The 17,155-nt window shown below is 72.3% G+C and overlaps 2 protein-coding genes across 7 annotated transcripts; one reads left to right on the forward strand and one right to left on the reverse strand.

Moving 5' to 3' along the window:
* The first annotated feature begins 12 nt into the window (after positions 1-12).
* Positions 13-11,295, forward strand: FAAP100 (FA core complex associated protein 100). 5 transcript variants are annotated; one of them, XM_083805083.1, is made up of 12 exons: positions 13-161; positions 588-685; positions 832-964; positions 3,365-3,554; positions 4,359-4,477; positions 4,697-5,682; positions 6,716-6,866; positions 7,578-8,350; positions 8,734-8,870; positions 9,743-9,859; positions 10,310-10,396; positions 10,478-10,747. In XM_083805083.1, exons 2-12 carry the CDS (start codon positions 592-594, stop codon positions 10,601-10,603), a joined length of 2,913 nt encoding a protein of 970 aa, XP_083661209.1. In that variant the 5' UTR covers positions 13-161; positions 588-591; the 3' UTR covers positions 10,604-10,747. The 5 variants fall into 5 exon arrangements, with proteins under 5 accessions (XP_083661209.1, XP_083661206.1, XP_083661205.1 ...); XM_083805081.1 differs by lacking the exons at positions 13-161; positions 588-685; positions 832-964 and adding an exon at positions 2,105-2,237; XM_083805080.1 differs by lacking the exons at positions 13-161; positions 588-685; positions 832-964; positions 8,734-8,870 and adding an exon at positions 2,072-2,189 and having other exon boundaries at positions 10,478-11,295.
* Positions 11,296-11,743: 448 nt separating this feature from the next.
* Positions 11,744-15,933, reverse strand: FSCN2 (fascin actin-bundling protein 2, retinal). Of its 2 annotated transcripts, XM_083805219.1 has the most exons (5): positions 13,994-15,931; positions 12,702-12,858; positions 12,492-12,613; positions 12,240-12,407; positions 11,744-12,158 (listed from the first exon to the last, which is right to left on the reverse strand). In XM_083805219.1, exons 1-5 carry the CDS (start codon positions 14,814-14,816, stop codon positions 11,953-11,955), a joined length of 1,476 nt encoding a protein of 491 aa, XP_083661345.1. In that variant the 5' UTR covers positions 14,817-15,931; the 3' UTR covers positions 11,744-11,952. The 2 variants fall into 2 exon arrangements, with proteins under 2 accessions (XP_083661345.1, XP_083661344.1); XM_083805218.1 differs by having other exon boundaries at positions 11,744-12,407; positions 13,994-15,933.
* Between the last annotated feature and the right edge of the window lie 1,222 nt (positions 15,934-17,155).

Consider the following 17,155-nt stretch of genomic DNA (forward strand, 5'->3'; position numbering starts at 1 on the left):
GCTCGGGGCCGGCCGTTTGCAATCGGCGCCGAGCCGCGTGCGGCCGGGCCCCGCGCCAGCCCCCGCGGTTAAAAAAAGAAAAGGGGGAGGCCGGAGCCGCGCCGAGCCAGAGCCCGCGGAGCCGAGCGGCCGCCTCGTCCGCCGGCGGGGACGGGGCGCAGGTAGGAGGCAGGGCGGCCCCTCGAGCCGCGGGTCCCACGTGCCGAGCCCGGCTCTCGGGGGCGCGACACCTCCACCGCGGCCCGGGCGTCCCCCGGTTTGGGGGTGTTGGGGGACGTGGCGCTGGCAGCGGGAGCGGGGCTGGCGCCTCTCTCACCGCTCGGGGGACGGGGAGCTGCGAGGCCCAGCTCGGGGCAGGGGAATCGCGGGGCTGCCGTGGTTCCCGCGCGCCCTGGGGACGGTTCCCCGTGGGGACGTCGCCCTGGGGACGCCGCTGCCCTGTCCCCGTGGGTTTGGGGCCAGCAGGGACATCCCGGACCAGGAGCCGCAGCGGGGCTGGGCCCCCACCGGGCTGTGGGGTGGCCACGGGGCCGCTCGCCCCTGGCTGCCCCCATCGGGGCCCTCCTCACGGCCCCGTCCCCACACAGCGCCATGTCGCGACTTCTCCCCCTCCTGCTCCTGGCGGCTCTGGGCTGCGCCGCCAAGCCGAAGCGGCGGCCGGCGGCGTGGGACGAGCGAGCCGACGGTAACCCCCCGGGGGGACCCCCACCCGGGTTTGGGCCGGGGGCCGAGCACAGCCTTCCCCGACCCCCTCAGGGCTTTTGGGGCCGGCTGGGGGGGGGGTCCATCCCCAGCCAAGGCCCCCCCCCCCCCCTTGTGCCCTCCCCGCAGCCGCGAGGGCGCCGGGCCCCAAGGGCTGCGCCAACCTGACGGTGATCCTGGACAACTGGAGGTTCGCCATCACCTCGCAGCTGCGCAACCTGCTGCTGGTCGACCACCACACCGTGCTGCCCGACTACGGCCGGTGAGGGGCAGCGGGACGCGGCCCCGGGGCCTGGGGGGGACGGGGACGGGGGCACGGTGGGGGTCCCTCAGCCCACGTGTGTGTGTGTGTGTGTGTGCGTGTGTGTGTGTCCCATCTTCGTCCCCCCCCGCAGGATCCGCTCGCTGTCGGGGGCGCTGGACGGGCTCTACGAGGAGTTCAGCGCCCTGAAGGAGCAGCTGGGGCGGCTCTCGGGGCGCTTCGCCGAGGTGGAGGCCTTCGTGGAGCAGCTCGCCCGCGGGCGCGCACCGGGCACCGGCGGGCCCCCGAGGAGAAGGGGGGTGCAGCCAGCCCCCAAATAGCGCCGGGGGGCACCGGGGGGGGGGGGAGCCGGGCTCGGTTGAGTGTGGGGGGGTCAGTGGGGGTGGTGGGGGACACCGGGGTGTCCCCAGGGTGCTGGGGGGGTGGGGGGGGACTGGGGGAGGCACTGGGAGGCACTGGGGTGTCCCCAGGGTGCTGGGTGGGATGCATGGGGGGGGCACCGAGGTGCTGGGGGGGGGGGGGACTGGGGTATTGGGGGGGCACCGGGGGACACTGGGGTGCCCCCTGGGTGCTGGGTGGGACGCATGGGGGGGGGCACCGAGGTATTGGGGGGTCACCTGGGGGCACTGGGGTGTCCCCAGGGTGCTGGGTGGGATGCATGGGGGGGGCACCGAGGTGCCGGGGGGGGAACCGGGGTACTGGGGGGAGCACTGGGGGGCACTGGGGTGCCCCCGGGGTGCTGGGTGGGACACATGGGGGGGGCACGGGGATGGGGTGGGGGTCACCGGGATGCTGGGGGGGGGTCGGGGCCCGATTGGGGGGGGGGGACACACCGAGGTGTCCCCAGGGTGCTGGGGGGGACAGCGGGTGGGGGCACCGGGATGCTGGGGGGGGGGGGTCCGGGGCCCGGCTGCGCGGGGGGGGGGGCACCGACCCCCGGTTGGGTGAGGGGGGGGGGCACCGGGGGGACTCCGGTTCCCTGTTCGGGGTGGGCTCTCAGGCCGCCCCCCCTTCAATAAAGCCGCTGCCTCCAGCCTCGCGTCCCGGCTCCCTGCGCCTGCCCCCGGCCCCCCGGTACCGGTACCGTAACCCCCCCCCCCCGGTGACCCCCCCCCCCGGGGGGGATCCCGCCCATCGTCGCTTTACGGCCGCTGTCGCAAACTCCCCGCCCATTGCGGCGGGCGCCGCGCAGCCGTAAAGCGGAGCCGCCCGCGCCCCCCGCCCGGTACCCGCAGCCCCGCCGGGAGGCGCCGGGGGGCGGGGGGGGGACGAGGTGGGGGGCGGGGGGGGACGGGGGGGGTGATGGGGATGGGGGGGGTGTTTGGGGCCGGGGGGGTGATGGGGGGGGATTTGGGGATGGGGGGGGTGATGGGGGGGTGATGGGGGTGATGGGGGGGGTGTTTGGGGATGGGGGGGCTGATGGGGGCTGATGGGGGCTGATGGGGGGGATTTGGGGATGGGGGGGGTGTTTGGGGCCGGGGGGGTGATGGGGGGGGGATTTGGGGATGGGGGGGTGATGGGGGGGGTTGGGGCGGGGGTGGAATGGGGGGGGATTTGGGGTCGGGGGGGTGATGGGGGGGGTGTTGGGGATGGGATTTGGGGCCGGGGGGGGTGATGGGGGGGGGATTTGGGGATGGGGGGGGATTTTGGGGTGGGGGGGGGGTTGGGGGGGGGCCGTGCTGTGATTGGGGGGGGCTGGGGGGATTTGGGGCTGGGGGGGCTGAGAATGGGGGGATTTGGGGTCATGGGGGCCGTGCTGTGATGGAGGGGGGGTCTGGAGGGATTTGGGGTTGGGGGCTGGAGGGTGGGGGGGGAAGGGGGAGATGGGGTGGGGGGGGTTGGGGCTGGGGGTGCTGGAGCTGGTCCTAGGGGGATTTGGGGCTGGGGGCTGCGAGGTGAGGATGGGGGGGGGAGATGGGGCTGGCAAGGGGGTATTTGGGGTGGGGGGGGGCGTGCTGTGATGGGGTGGGGGGTCTGGGGGGGATTTGGGGCTGGGGGCTGCAAGGTGAAGATGGGGGGGGAGATGGGACTGGCATGGGGGGTTTTGGGGCTGGGGGGGCATGCTGTGATGGGGGGGCTGGGGCTGCAAGGTCAGGATGGGGGGGAGATGGGGCTGCTGTAGGGGGGATTTGGGGCTGGGGGGGTTTGGGGCAGGGGGGATGGGGCTGGTGTTGGGGGAATTTGGGGCTGGGGGGTGAGGATGGGGGGGGAGATGGAATTGGCATGGGGGTCTTTGGATCTGGGGGGGGCCGTGCTGCGACTGGGGGGAGCTGGGGGGGATTTTGGGCCATGGGGGCCGTGGGGGATGGGGCTCGGGGGCGCTGTGTCCCTGGGGGGGGGGCGGAGGGGGGCACGTCCCCGCCAGCTCCCCCCCCTGAGCGCCGTCCCCGCGTGCCCCAGGCCGGCCGCGGTCGCTCGCAGCACCATGGCGCACGTGTGCCACCGGGTGGATTACCTGGCCGGCTTCTGCTGCCCGGTGGGGGGGCTGGTGGCGGGCAAGCCCCGCGTGCTGTGCCACGAGAACGAGATCTACCTCTCCAACGGCACCGAGTTCGTCTACGTCTACGACCAGGAGGGGAAGGTGCTCAAGGTGAGGCCGCCCCCGGGGCCAGGAGGCTCCCCGTGCCCCGGCACGGCTGCGGGGACCCCGGTTCTGCCCCCCCCAGGGACCCCCGCCGGGGCTCCTCCACCCCAGACCCTGTTTTTGAGGGGGGCAAACGAATTTCTGGAGCCCCTCGGCCCTCCTTACCCAGCACCGAGGCCCTTCCAGGGGTAGGGGGGTCTGCGCTCTCCCTGCTCCTGCGAGACAAACGTTTATCGAAGCGGGAGGCGCTTTCCTCCTCTTCCTCGGGCGAAGCGACGTCTCTTCCATTTCCCATCCCCAGAGTTCTCCGCTATTGTCTCCGCCGTGACTAACGGCGGTCGGCGTGTCGAGTTATACGCGGCTGCTTTTTTTTATTTTGTTCTTATTCTCTGTTCTAAGCAAGCCATCGCGGTAAGATCAGGGTTTGCCTCCTACACCGTGCTCCTTCCCCGGAAAGCAGATCACACGCAGGCTCTACATTTCGATTTTCCTCCCCTTCCCCTCGGGGAGAGCAGGCGATGCCCTGCCCCTGCGCGCAGCCCCCCGACCCCGCTGCCTCGTGGCAGGCAAAAATTTCCTGGAAATTGCCCGTGATTTGCACGTGCAGGAGATCCCTGCTTTAATTTGCAATTTGGGGCTGCTCGGGAGGAAACACGGCCCACGAGCAGGGCACCCGGCCGGGTGGGCACCGCGGTTCCCTCGCCACCACCCCCTCTGTGGGCACGTGGGGGCCCTATCCTGCCGGGTCCCTCTGCTGCGCCCCAGCCGGGCGCTGCAGGAGGTGACCTCCGCCTTCGCTTCTCCCCGCAGGCCGTGTACAGGTGCCCCGACCAGGTGTGGCACGTGGAGCTGCTGCCCCAGCCCAGGCAGCTCTACATCCTCTGCGCCCACAGCGGGATCTACTGCGTGGCCCTGGAGCAGCAGAGCAGGTGAGGCGGGCACCGCGGGGCGGCCGCGAGCCCCCCGGGCACGGTTCGGAGCTCTTTTAGCTGTGCCCCCTCGGCTCCCTCCAGGCCTCTGCTGTCACGGCAGGCGCTAAAAGCCTCGCTGCGGGGAGCTCGTTCCAAGGGCCGGGGCGAGAGGCGGCCAAGAGCGGCGCTGGCTTCGCCCCGCGCCTTGGCTGAGCGCCTCTGCCTGCTCGCTCGAAGGTTACCGGAGCAGACGGACGGCGACGGCCAAGAAAGCGAGCGCCCTTCCGGCGTCTTCCCCGTCGACTCGGACGCCTGCATCTTCCCGGACTCCAGCCTGTGCATGTTCACGCTGCTCAACACCTTCGTCATCACCCTGTCCCAGGCCCACGGCAAGTGGTGGATGAAGCTGCACGAGCTGCCGCGCCCCGAGCAGGAGGAGAGCCCCCCGTACCGGCAGGTCAGCGAGGTGGGCTTCTGCCCCGGCCCCCCGCCCGTGGCCCAGGGGGACGGCCCGCCGTCGCGCTTCCTGCCCGTCCTCTGCTGCGCCTCCTCCCCGGGCACGGCGGGCTCCGGGGAGGGGCCGTGGTGCTCGGGGGGCTTTGTGCTGGAAGAGCCCCTCTTCAGCTTGCTCTTCGGGATCGACGCGGCCATGCTGGAGTCGCCGATGATCCTCTGCGGCTTCCCGGACGGACAGCTCTGCTCGGTGCCGCTCAAAGCCCTCAGCTCCTCGCCGGCTGCCGACGGCTGCCACGACGTTTCGAGCCGAGACCCCCCGGTGAAGATCCTCCACCATTTGGAGGAGCCCATCGTCTTCATCGGCGCCTTGAGAACGGAGCGGAGGGCGGCGGAGGAAGAGGAGGAGGAGGAGGAGGCTGAGGACGAGCCGCTCTTCGGCGCCGCCGGCTGTGACTGCGTGGTGGCCGTGGGCCACTACGGCAAGATGGTGGCCGTCAAGGCGGACCAGCGCCAGGAGGCGACGGTGCCGGAGCTCAGGGAGTACTCCTTGCGCGGGCCCATCCTCTGCGCCGCCTGCGGCAGTGGCAGCCGCATGTATTACAGCACGCACTCGGACATCTCCGCCGTCGACCTGGACTGGGTCGGCGAGTCCTCTGACCCCGAGGACGCCGAGAGCCCCGCCGGCGTCCTGCCTCCCGTCCTGTCTCCGGCCAGTTTAAGTATCTGTAGCGTCGTGGCCCTTTCCTTGTCATCTCGGGCGTCAGAAGGTACTGCCGGCAGCGGGGAGCGCGCCGGGTCTCGGGGCGGGACAGGGCCGGGTAGCTGCCCGCTCCGCCTGCCCCTCACCCCTCGTCGCGGGCCAGGTCGGGCTCCGTCCTCCGCCCGTTCTTGTTGACCCCCCTGGTTTTTGTAAGTCGTTTCCACCTCGGGCTGAACGCGAGGTGTGCTCGGAGCGGCCTCTGCTCCCCGCCTGGTCGTGGTTCCTCTCGTGCGAGGCTCCGCGCCGCCGTGGGGCTGCAGGAGGCCGCCAGCCCGTGCAGGGTTCTGCGGGGCCCCGGCTGTCCCCGTTGGGTCCCTGCGCGGAGGGGAACGTGGGGAGACCCAAAGGGGCTGGAGGCGCAGCTGCTCAGAGCCTGCCTGCACTGCTCCTCCTCGGCCCCGTGGCTTCTGCGCTGCCACCCCGGGGTGCGGGCAGCGCACGGTGCCCGACCGCAGCCTGGGCACGGAGCAAAGCGTGGTGCTCGCCTTGGCCTCCGCCTCCGAGCGCGGCGAGTGCCTCGGGCAGCACGGGGAGCGAGCAGGGCCAGGACAGGCGAGCGAGCGAGGATTTTCCAGGCACCTCGCGGAGCCGCATGGCTCTGCCACCAGGAACCTGCGTGGCAGCGCCAGCCCCGAGCGCCCGGCGCCTCCTGCAGCCACTTGCGGGGACGCTGGGAAGCACGGCTGGGCCCCGGGCAGCGCGGTGGGGACGGGGCAGGCAGGAGAGAATGAAATCCTGCCCCTGGAGCCATGTATTTTTGGGGCACTCTTGGGGTCCCCATCCCCTCTCCGTCGCGCCCACCCGTGGGCGGCTGCTCCCGCTTCTCCCCCCGGCAGCACGGGGCTGGGGCTGCACCCTCACGAGGAGGGGCCGTGGTGGCTTTTCCCCTTGCTGTCTGGTGTGCAGAGGGGGCTCTCAGTTGCCCCCCGGGGCAGGCGGTGACGGGTCGCGTCCCGCCAGCCTGTGGGGAACCCGCTGCTGCCTCTCCGGCCTCCTCCTGCCCCCTCAGCCCCTGAGCCGTGCCCGCCTCTGTCCCGCAGGGGAATCGGAGCTGCTGGCCCTGTCCGCCAAAGGCCGCCTCATGACCTGCGACTTGTGCAGCCCCGAGGACGCCGACGTGGAGCTGACGCCCGCCGAAATCGGCCGGAGGATCAAGGAGCTGCTGTCCGGGATCGGCAACACCTCGGAGAGGTACGGGGCAGGGCCGCTTGGTGCTGCGCCCCCCCCGCTGACACTTCCTTAGCCCCTCTCTGGGCTCCTCCCCGCTGGGTTTTTGTGCGTCAGCTCCTGGCTCTAGGGTTGCTCACCAAGTGCCCTGCGGAAGCAGCCCCAACATTTACCTTTTCCCCGGGCGGTTTCTGCGGGAGGCTGGCTGGGAAGCCCCCAGCCTCGGTAGAGCGAGAACGGTTCGCCGGAGCCCTGCCTCCTGCCCTCGTTGCTCTCGGCGCAGGCAGCTCCGCGCCGCCGCGGGCGGGCTGGTGCTTACGGCCTCGGCGCCAGAAGGTGGCGGAGGCAGGGTGCCAGCGCGCCCAGACGCCCCGCGGCCCCTGCCAAGTCCGCAGCCGCAGGCAGGGCAGCCGCGTGCCTCAGACCTCTGCGGCCATCTGTGCGTGGGGAGGAGGCGCAGACGAGGCCCCCCCGGCCCCCCCCTTCCTCGCAGGGGGATTCCCCAAGCTCCGAGCGAGATCTGTCGCCCACCGCGCGCTGCCCTGACGCTTCCCATTGCAGGGAGCCGCGGCCCAGGGGCCGTTTTTGGGGTCTCACCGGCCACAGCCCCACGTCAGGGTCTGCTGGGCTGGTGTGGGTGTTTGTCCCGGCCTTGCCCCCCCCCCAGTTTTGCCCACCCGGCGTCCCAGCCTCCGTCCCTCTCGCCGTCTCAGCCCTGGCACTTTGTCCTTGCAGAGTTTCCTTCCTGAAGAAGGCGGTGGACCAGAAGAACCGAGCTCTGGCCAGCCTGAACCAGGTGATGAACGTGAGCGCGGCTTTGCTGTCCAGCCAAGAAGGCCAGAAGCCCATTGCTTGCACTGTCACTGCCAACTGGAGCTGCCTCCTGCTCCGAGATGCCGTAACCATCTCCTGCCTGCTGGAGAACTGCAGCGAGTACAGCCTGGAGCAGGGCTGGACCCTGTGCGTTCAGCTCCTGGCCAGCCCCTGTGCCTTAGAGGAGGAGTCCGCGGATTCAGCCACCACCTTCACCTTCCCCATCGACCAGCTCCTCCCGGGGAACAAGAGGGAGCTGACGCTGCCCCTCGGCTCTGCCGCGGACGCCAAGCTGGACCTGCCTCTGACCATCTCCTGTGCCCTCTACTACAGTTTGCGGGACATCCTGGGCAGCGGCTCCGACTCCTCCGAGGCCCTGGACGACCTCCTCCCCGACGACTCGCCCATCCTGTCCCCGGACAGAGAGGGGATCTGCCTGCCCCTCAGCGAATGCACCATCGACATGCTCCAGTGCCTGCGTTTCGAGAGCAGCCCCCCCGGGCCAGACGCCTCCCCCCCGGCGGCAGCGCTCCCCGCGCCCCCAGACCCCGTGGAGACCTTCCTGAAAGCCTCCGGGGAGCAGACTGAGCCCGGCGAGCCGAAAGCCGCGGGAGAGGGGAGCCTGCCGCCCTCGGCGGCCTCCATCAGGGTGTCCTCGGAGCTGCTGAAAGCCGCGCTGAAAACCTCCGGCTCAGGTGGGTGCTGCCTGCAGGGAGCTGTCGGGGTTGGTGCCGGGCAGGCCCTCGGGGAGGCGCGCTCGCCTTCCAGGAGGGCAACGTCAGCTCCGTGGAGCCGGGGCTGTCCCCAGCCCCTTCCCTGGGCGTGGGAGCACGTGGCAGCTCCCGGGCTGGCGCGTGGCCGTGGTGGCAGCTGCATGGCCGAGCTTGGCAGGGTGGGGGGGGAACGTCCCCAAGCCCCCCCGGCGTGGCAGCAGCTGCAGGCGCGGGCCGCACCAGGCACGCGCCACTCCCCGCTCCACGCTGCCTGCGGCGCCCTGGCCTCAGCCGGGCTGCTGAGCGCCCGAGGGAGGGCGAGCAGAGGCGTAACGAGCTCCGCTTTCTCTCCTCTTGTCCCCCAGATGTCCCGCTGAGCTGTGCCACGCTGCGCTGGCTGCTGGCTGAGAACGCCGGGGCCGAGGCGCTGAGCAGCGGGGAGGTGGCGTCGGTGCGCGGCGCGGCTCCGGATGGAGGCGAGGTGCAGCTGCTTGTGCGAGAGGCAAGGACGGGGTTAGCCCTGCAGAGAAACGCCCCGGGCCCCGTCCCACAGCCCCCGGCTCCCGCGGGGGGAGCGGGGTGATGCCTGGCCTGGCCGACATCCCGTGGGGCCGGGCACATGGGTGCGCGCCGGGCTGGAAGGGCTGTGCTGCTGCTCCCCCTCTTCCCAACCCTTCCCCAAGGCTCCTTCGGGCTGCTGTGCTGTGCTGCGCCTGCAAAGCGAGGGGGAGAGCACGGATTCTGGGCGTAAATCTGATCTGCTGCAAGTTTTCCCCCCTCTAATGCAAAAATCCGCCTCAAAGTGTAAAGGAAAAGCTCTAGCTGCTACCCGGCTCTCCGCCGCGGCCGGACAGCCCTCCGGCGAGGGGCCCCTGCGTGCCGGCAGCGACCTGGCTCAGGCTGATTCACACTCGAGAGCACTAATATTGCCAGCGTGATCAGCGACAGCATTAATTCTGCTTGGGCTAAGCCTGCTGCCGGGTTCAATCTGCTGGGGCGGCAGCCCGCATCCCATTGGGGAACGGGCGTCGGGTCACCCGCATCCAGCGCCGGTCCCAGCAGGGCTGAGGGGGCACCCGAGGGCTCAGCTGGGACCCAGCGGGCACCGGAGCCGGGCGAGCACCCCTCGGAGGGGCTGGGCAAGGTCTCTGCTGCGCTCAGCAGGGCTGGCAGCTTCTCCGGCTGCTGCTGCGTTTGCTCCTACGGGTCTGGAGAGCAACTGAGGGGCGTGCAGAGAGCAGGGGCAGGAGGAACGGCAGCTGCTGCTTGGGGCCCAGCCCGGTGTCGCTGTCCCAGCCCTGTTGCCTGTGGGGTCCTGGGGCTGCCCCCTTCCCCGGCGCTGCCGTGCCCAGCGAGGATTTGCTTCTCCCCCAGGTGGCCATGAACGACCTGAGCCCGGCGGGCCCCATCCAGGCGGTGGAGATCTTCATGGAGAGCCCGTCGCTGGCCGACATGTGCAGGATGCACCACGCCGTCATCCGGCGCATCCAGGTACGCTGCTGCGGGGCCGTGCCGCTCCCCCTCGTGCCCCCCGGCCCCCGCCGGACACGGCCCCGGGTCCCCACGTACGTCAATGCCCCGGGGCCAAACGCTCGGGGCCCGGCTGGGTGCCTGGGGACGGTTTCTCTGGCACCACCGTGTGGCAGACGAGCTCGGCGGGGCCCGGTGTCACGCAGGGCTGAGGATCGGCACCGCCGCGGACCCTGTTCCTTGCCCAAGCCGCGGGGTCGGTGCCGTGAATCCCCGGCTGGCACCTGTGGGGTCGTGCCCCGTGCCCCCGTTACGGGTTCCCTTAGGTTCAGCGCGGCCCTGCTGCTGCTCCGGTGCTGGCAAGTGCCACGCGGGGCCTGGGCAGAGCAGGGCAGGGGAGGCAGCTCCCTCCTGCCTGGGGCTGTTTGCACCCGGAGCCGCCCCCCCCCAGCAGAACCCCGCTCCCCGCAGGCGCTGGTGCTGGAGCAGGCGGCGCAGGGCTCGGGACCCCCCGACCTCCGCATGCAGTACCTGCGCCAGATCCAGGCCAACCACGAGGTGAGCCCGCGACGCCTCCTTTCCCCCCCTGCCCCCCACGGCCTTGCACGCCCCCCCCACCTCCTTGTTCCCCCCCCGCAGATGCTGCTGAAGGAGGCGCAGTCCCTGCGCGACCGGCCGCCCCTCGGCGAGGAGGGCGCGGTGACGGCGGAGAAGCTCCTGCACGTCTACAGGCAGCTGCGCAACCCCAGCCTCGTTCTGCTGTGAGCAGCGCGGCACCCAGAGCACCCCCGGACTCCCCCCCACCCCAGGGACAGGAGGGGAGCCCCCCCCAAAAGGGGGTTTGGGGGGGAAGCAGCAGCCCCTGGTGGGACGGCCGGGCAGGGCGCGGTGCGCGCGGGCGGTTTGTGTGTGTGCGTGTTTCGTGGTCGTGTTGCGGGCAGCGCCGAGGGCGCGGGGCTGCGGCGTGGCTTCCCCCCCCCCGGGGGGGCCGCCCGGCGGCAGAGCGGGGGCTTCTGGGCTGGCCCGGCCCGGCCCTGCCGCCCCCCCCCCCCAAACCCCTCCCCAGGGAGCCCCGGGGCCGGTGCTGTCTCTTGTGGGGTCGTTTTAGCCGTGGTAGTTTTAGCGCTCTCCCGGCGGCTGCGCCAGCTGTGGGCTGTGCCCCCCCCAACCCCCCACCCCCAGCCCCGCGCCGCCTTTTCGGGAGCGAGGAGGAGCAGGGTGCTGCGCCAGGGTGCCCGGCGGGCGCCCGCACCCGGGGGAGCCCCCGTTTTCTGCTGGGCAGGGGAGGGGGTGGGGTTGGGGGGGGGCTGGGGGGGGGGAGGTTTCCGCTCCCCCGTCGTTTCTATAAATGAGCTCGTCTCTCTGCGGCGGCGTGGCGTGTTTTGGCCCAGGCCTTCCCCGCGCTGCTCCGGTGTCTGTAAATCTGTCGTCTGCCATGAAAACGGTCGTGCCGCTCAGCCAGTTGCCCGCCTCTGTTCCTTTCCGTCTCCCCATCCCACAGCCCCTGGGGCGGGGGGGCTGCCACCGCCGGACAACCCCCCCCCACACACACACACACACTGCCTGCCTCGGGGCTGCAGCCCCCTCCTGCGTCCCTGGGAGCGCTCGGGGGGCTGGGGGGGACAGCTCTGCAGAGCCCTGCAGCCCCCCTCGGCACCCCGAGCACCGCTCCCGTCGGTGCGGGTCTGCTCGGCCACCGTCCCTGCACGCCGCCAGCAGCCCCCCCTGCAGCAACCCCAGGTCCCCGTGCCCTGCAGCCGGGGCAGGCTCAGCCCTTCACGGGGGCACTGGGGCTCCCCCAGGGCAGCGCTCCCCCAGTTACGGGGTCACTGGGACGGGGCGGAGGCAGGATCCCGACCCGCCGCGCCCTTGCCGCAGGCGGCGAAGGAAGAGGCCTGGCCCCGGTGCAATCCAGACGCGCTTTAATGCCTCGAGTAGAGGGGGGGGGGTCGGGGACACGGCTGCCGTAGGCGATGCCACCGCCGGCTCTGCCACCATCCTCCGCCTGCCTGGGTCTTCCTGGCCGCCCCGGTGCCGGGAGCAGGGCGGGCTCGGGGCCACCGCGGTGCCAGTGCCCCGGCGCCCCCCCCACCCCGTCCCCAGCAGCCGGTGGCTCAGTACTCCCAGAGCGTGGCCCGCAGCACCGAGTCGCTGTCGGCCCGCAGGGTGCCAGCCGGGTCCCCGCGCAGGTACCGCCCGTTCTTCCCTTTGATGGCCACGCGCCCGCGCTCCCGGAACTCGAAGAAGAAATCCTCGGAGAGGTCCCCGTCGCTGCAGACCGCCCCGCTGCTCGCCACGTACCAGAACTTGCCCCCCTGGCCTGCGGAGAGCCCCGGGGCCGTCACCGGGGGTCCGGCTGAGCCCCGGGGCAGCCCCTTGCCCGCCCTGACCCGCCACCCACCTCGGATCTGGTAGGCGCCGTCGCTGAAGCCGACGTGGAAGACGTCGTAGACGGAGCGGTTGGAGTCGAGCAGGTTGGAGCCGCGGTGGTAGCAGACGAAGCCGTGCTCGCCCCGCAGCACCAGCATGGGCCGGTTGATCAGCTTCAGGGTGAACTCCTCGTCCTCCCCTGCGCGGAGCTGGTGTCAGCGGGGTGGGGGCACCCCCAGCCCCACCGTGCCTCCCCACCCCCCAAAAAAAAGCCGGCACTCACCCACGGCGTCGCTGACGGCCGCCAGCTGCCCGTTCCTCTTGGTGCAGACGTAGCGGCCGTTGCTGGCGCGCAGGGCCACGCGCCGCCCGCGCCACTCGATGTCGAACATGGTGTTGGCACCGCTGGCGGCGGGGCGAGAGCGTCAGCAGGGGTGGCCCCTGCCCCCCCCCCCCCCCCATTCCCTCCCCCCCCCCCCCAGCCCCCACTCACACTTCGGTGGCCACGGCCTGGATGCCCCCGTGGGCCACCAGGGTCCAGTAGCTGCCGGCGTTGGTGTGCAGGCTGCACTTGTTGGTGTCGCGGTCGATCTGGAGCTGGAAGGTCTCGTGGTGCAGCTCCTCGTCCTGGTTCGCCGAGACGTTGACGCCTGCGGGTGGGGGCAGCTCTCGGTGCGGGGCCGGGACCCCCCCCCCCAAATGGTGGCCACGTGCGTGGATGATCCCCGGGTGCGTTCCCCCCCCCCCCGCCCCTCCCAGGGTAAATCCCTCTGCAAACAATCGCGCTAATTGGGCTGGTTAATCTGATTGGGGCCGCGTCCATCTGGTCAGCGCCGCGGCGCACGGCCCCTATTTATAGCCCCCCGCCGCCGTCACCCGGCCCTAAGCCGCTTGGCACGGGGGCAGGCGCTCCCGGTGTCGCGGGAACAGGGGGCAGCCAGGGCCACCCCTGGGGACCCCCGCGGGTGCCGGAGGCCCCGGTCCCATCCCACGTCCCCGGTGTCCCAGGTCTGCACGGGGACGCGTAGGGCCAGGGGGCAGGCACGGGGCTGCGAGTGCAAATCCGTCACAGAGGGGTTTGGGAGGGGAGGGAGCTGAAAGCTGCCCCCATCCCACTGCGTCGCGCCGCCCCCAAGCCCCCTCAGCCTGGCCCTGGGCGCCTCCAGGGATGGGCACCCGCAGCAGCTCGGGGCAGTGCCTCATCGTGGGGTGTGGGTGCGCCCCCCAAGTGCTGTGCAGAGCCCCCCTGCATTGCACAGAGCCCCCCCCCGCACATGGTGCTGAGCTCGGCCCTGCACGCGTGTCACGCTGCAGAGCTGTGCACACAAACACGCGTGCACACACATGCGCACACGTGCAAAGAGCCCTGAGCACACGCATGGGCTGCAGAGCTGGGTGCGTGCACATGCGTTTGGGCCGTGCGGAGCCGTGCACGCCTGAGCGCACGGGCACTCAGCATTGCACACGCATGGGCTGCGTGTAACACGCACACCGCACAGAGCCCCGCACAGCACCGTCGCTGAGCCCACCCAGCCCCGATGGGCACGGCGTCCCCCCCGGGCAGGGCCCCGCACCCCTCGACAGCCGCAGGTCCATCGTGTCCCCGGGGTGGGAGCAGCCAGACCCCCACCAGCTGCTGCGGGGCAGCCCCCAGACAGGGGCAGCACCGTGGGGGTGTTTTTGTAGGGTCTCCTCCCACAGCAGGGGCGTCCCTGCAGGGCCGGGGGTGCTTTTGGCTGAGCCGATCCCCCCCCCCCCCCGTGCCGAGGCCGGGGCAGCGCTTACCCTGCCGGATGGAGACGAATCTGCCGTTGGCCGCCGTGAAAACCACCTGGGGGTGGCTCTCCTCCAGGTCGAAGAGTTCGTCTTTGCCCGGCTTGGAGCTGCGGCCGGACTTGAGGGTGCCGGTGGGCCCCGTGGGCGCCAGGTACTTGCCGTCGCAGTCCTTGAAGGCCAGCTTGCCCGCCTTGAACTCGAGGGTGTAGCCGGTGCGGGCGCCGGGCTCGGGCACCAGGGTGCCGTCACAGCGCAGGTAGCGCTCGTCGGCGGTGCGCAGGCTGTACTTCTTGTCCTGGAAGCAGAGGGTGATGAGGGCGTCCACCCCCCAGGGCAGGTTGCTGTCGGTGGCGATCTCGTCCTCGTGGGCGCTGAGGTGGGCGTAGCGGCGGCGGCTGACGCTCAGCAGGTTGGCCTGGGGGTGCATGGCCAGGTGCACGGTCCAGAGCTCGCCCTCGGTGACGCTGGGCGCGAAGCAGGACAGCCGGTCCTCCCGGCCCCCGAAGAAGCGCCGGTGCGGCTCCGACTGCAGCGCCCAGCGCCCGTCCGACTGCGTGACGATGCTGAAGCGCTCATCGCGGCCCGGCTGCTCGGCCTCGCAGCGCACCTTGCCGTCCTTGTCGGCCCCCAGGTAGCGGCCCAGGTGGCTCTTGAGGAAGACGACGGAGCTGTCGGCTTCGTCCTGCTCCAGCGTCCAGATCTGCTTGCGCTTCAGGCTGGGCGCCGAGGCGTTCACCTTGTAGCCGAAGCTCTCCGCCGTCAGGTACCGGCTCTCGCAGTTGATCAGCCCAAACTGGATCTTCAGGACCTGGTGGATCCCATTCGTTGGCATCTTCCGCTGGCGGCTGGGGGCTGGGGGCGGCCCCAAGGGGGCTGCCGGGGGCTCCCCGGGCGTCGCGGCGGGGACGTCTGCGCTGCCGGCTGCCGCTGCCGCACTGGCCCCGCGGCTCGGCACAGCTCGGCACGGCACGGCGCGGCACAGCGGGGGGGTCCGGGGGTGGGCCGGGGGCCGCGGCCCGTTGAATTAGGCGCAGGTAGGATTACAAAGCCCGGCCAGATCGCAGCGGGCGCCGAGGCCGGGATAACCTAGAGCGGGGCTTTCGCTTCCAGCCCAGGGGAGCGGGCGCCCCAGCAGCCCCCGGCCGGTTCCCGGGGTGCGCGGCCACGCCGCCCTCCAGCACCACGGCCCCGGTGTCCCGCTGCGGGTGGAAAACTTGGGTGGGAACCCGATCCGGGCGCGGGCCGGCGGATCCGTTCCCCGCGGGCTAAGGTTACCGGGCTCTCTGATTCAGCAGCGGGTCACCTCCAGCCGCGCCGCCTCCCAGCCAGCCCCTAAGCGCCTTACAATTAGCCGGGCATTTTGATTAGTTTAAACCTTTTATCCTGCTTTGGGGCCCTTGGCCTCCATCTGTCCTGTGGCCCCAAATCCCTCCCGCGGCCGTGGGGTCACGCAGCCCCGCGTGGTTGCGATGGGAAGGGGCCAGAGGGGGCTCGTGGGGACCCCCTGCAACACGCGGGGTGCGGGGCCCTCCGGTGCCGGGGGTCCGTGGGCTGCCTTGGGGGGTGGGGGGGGGGACAGGAGAGGGGACAGGGCGTGGGGAGCCCCCCTGCCCGCTGCCACCAAAGGGACCTGGGGACGGGCTCAGTACCCTTCGGGGTGGGATGCTCGGTCCCCGGCACCCGCTGTCGGCTGCGCACCGGCACCGCGCTGCCGCGGCCTCCTTCCCCCCCCCCCCCCCCGGCTCCGGTGTCAGCGCGGCGGCGGCGAGTTATTGTTCCCGAAAATAGGTCCCGGGGATTGTTTGCCTCATGACTTTTTCATGGCGGGGTGCGGGGGGGGGGGGCCGGGGGTGGAGGGGGGGGCAGGCTGGCGGCCCCCAGCCGCTGTGTTGCGTTACCCGAGCTGCCCGGCGCGCTGTAACTGACCCCCACCGAAACGGAGACGGGTTGGCTTTCTGGGGGGGGGGGGGGGGGGGGGAAGTGGGTCAGGGTCCTGCGGGGATGGGGGCAGCGGGGGCTCGGGGGGGGGCACCCCAGGGTGCTGCTGGCTCCCCGCGAGTGCCTGGTGCAGGAGCCGGGAGCTGCGTTTGCACACACGGGTGTCCCCCCCCCTCCCCAAATATTGCGCCCATGGGGTGGTGGGGTCCTGCCCCACGGGCACCCCGGGGGGGGGGGGGCTGCGGATGGAGGGGGGGGGGGCGACATCTTGCGCAGCACCCCGCCGTCACCGTGACAACGGGGGGGGGGGGGCTGTCGCTGTCACCACGGCGACAGAGCCTGGCGCACAGGCTGGGGGGGGGGCACCGCATCACCACCGCGGGGACCTTCGCCCGGGGCGGGGGGGGGGAAGGGAGGAGGAGGAGGAGGAGGAGGAGGAGGAAGGCGCACAGCGCGCTGTGCGCCTTCCTCCTCCTCCTCCTCCTCCCTCCGCCCCCCCCCTCCCCGGGCGAAGGTCCCCGCGGGGGCGGTTTCGGTGCGGGGCGCGGCCGCGCCCCCCCCGCCCCCCCATCCCCCCCCCGCCGGTACCTGCCGCGCCCCGCCCGCCGCGGGCCGGGGACACCGGGCACGGCCCCCCCCCCCCGCCCCCGGTTCCGCCCCGGGTGCCCGGCAGCAGCTCCTTCTTTGGGCAGGAGGCAGCACCCTTGGGTGCCCCGTGGGTGCCCCGTGGGTGCCGCCAGCCCCACGGCCGCGGGGCGCGGTGCCGGGCGCGGTCCCCGCCTTCCCGCAGCCCGGCAGCCCGGCAGCCCTCGCTTCCTGCTCGGGGAAACTTCCCCCGGCCCCCCCCGGGCCCCCTGCCCCACCGAGCCCCCTGCGTGCCCACCGCCTCCCCAGCCCCGACACCCCAATGACCGAGACACGAGACCCCCCCCCCCCCCAGCCCCGCGCCCCGCAGCCCCCCGGGGACACCGTCCCGCCGTCCCTGCTGCCGCCTTTACGGACACGACCCCCCCGCCCCAAGCACCCCAAATCCCATCCCTCTGGGGGTCCCCAAGGTGCCGGCACCGCTCCGCGCCCCGGCACCCAGCACGGTGCTCCAGCCACGCCGCCCGTGCCGTCGGGCCCCGGCCTCCACCCTCCGGCTCCGGCAGGGCCCGGGGAAGGTGCCGGAGCCTCCCGGCACCGAGCGGTGCTGGGAACCCCCCGGGAAAGGCGCCGAGCACCGGCACCGGC

Source organism: Anser anser (assembly GCF_964211835.1).
Source record: "Anser anser genome assembly, chromosome: 19".
Lineage (NCBI taxonomy): Eukaryota > Metazoa > Chordata > Aves > Anseriformes > Anatidae > Anser > Anser anser.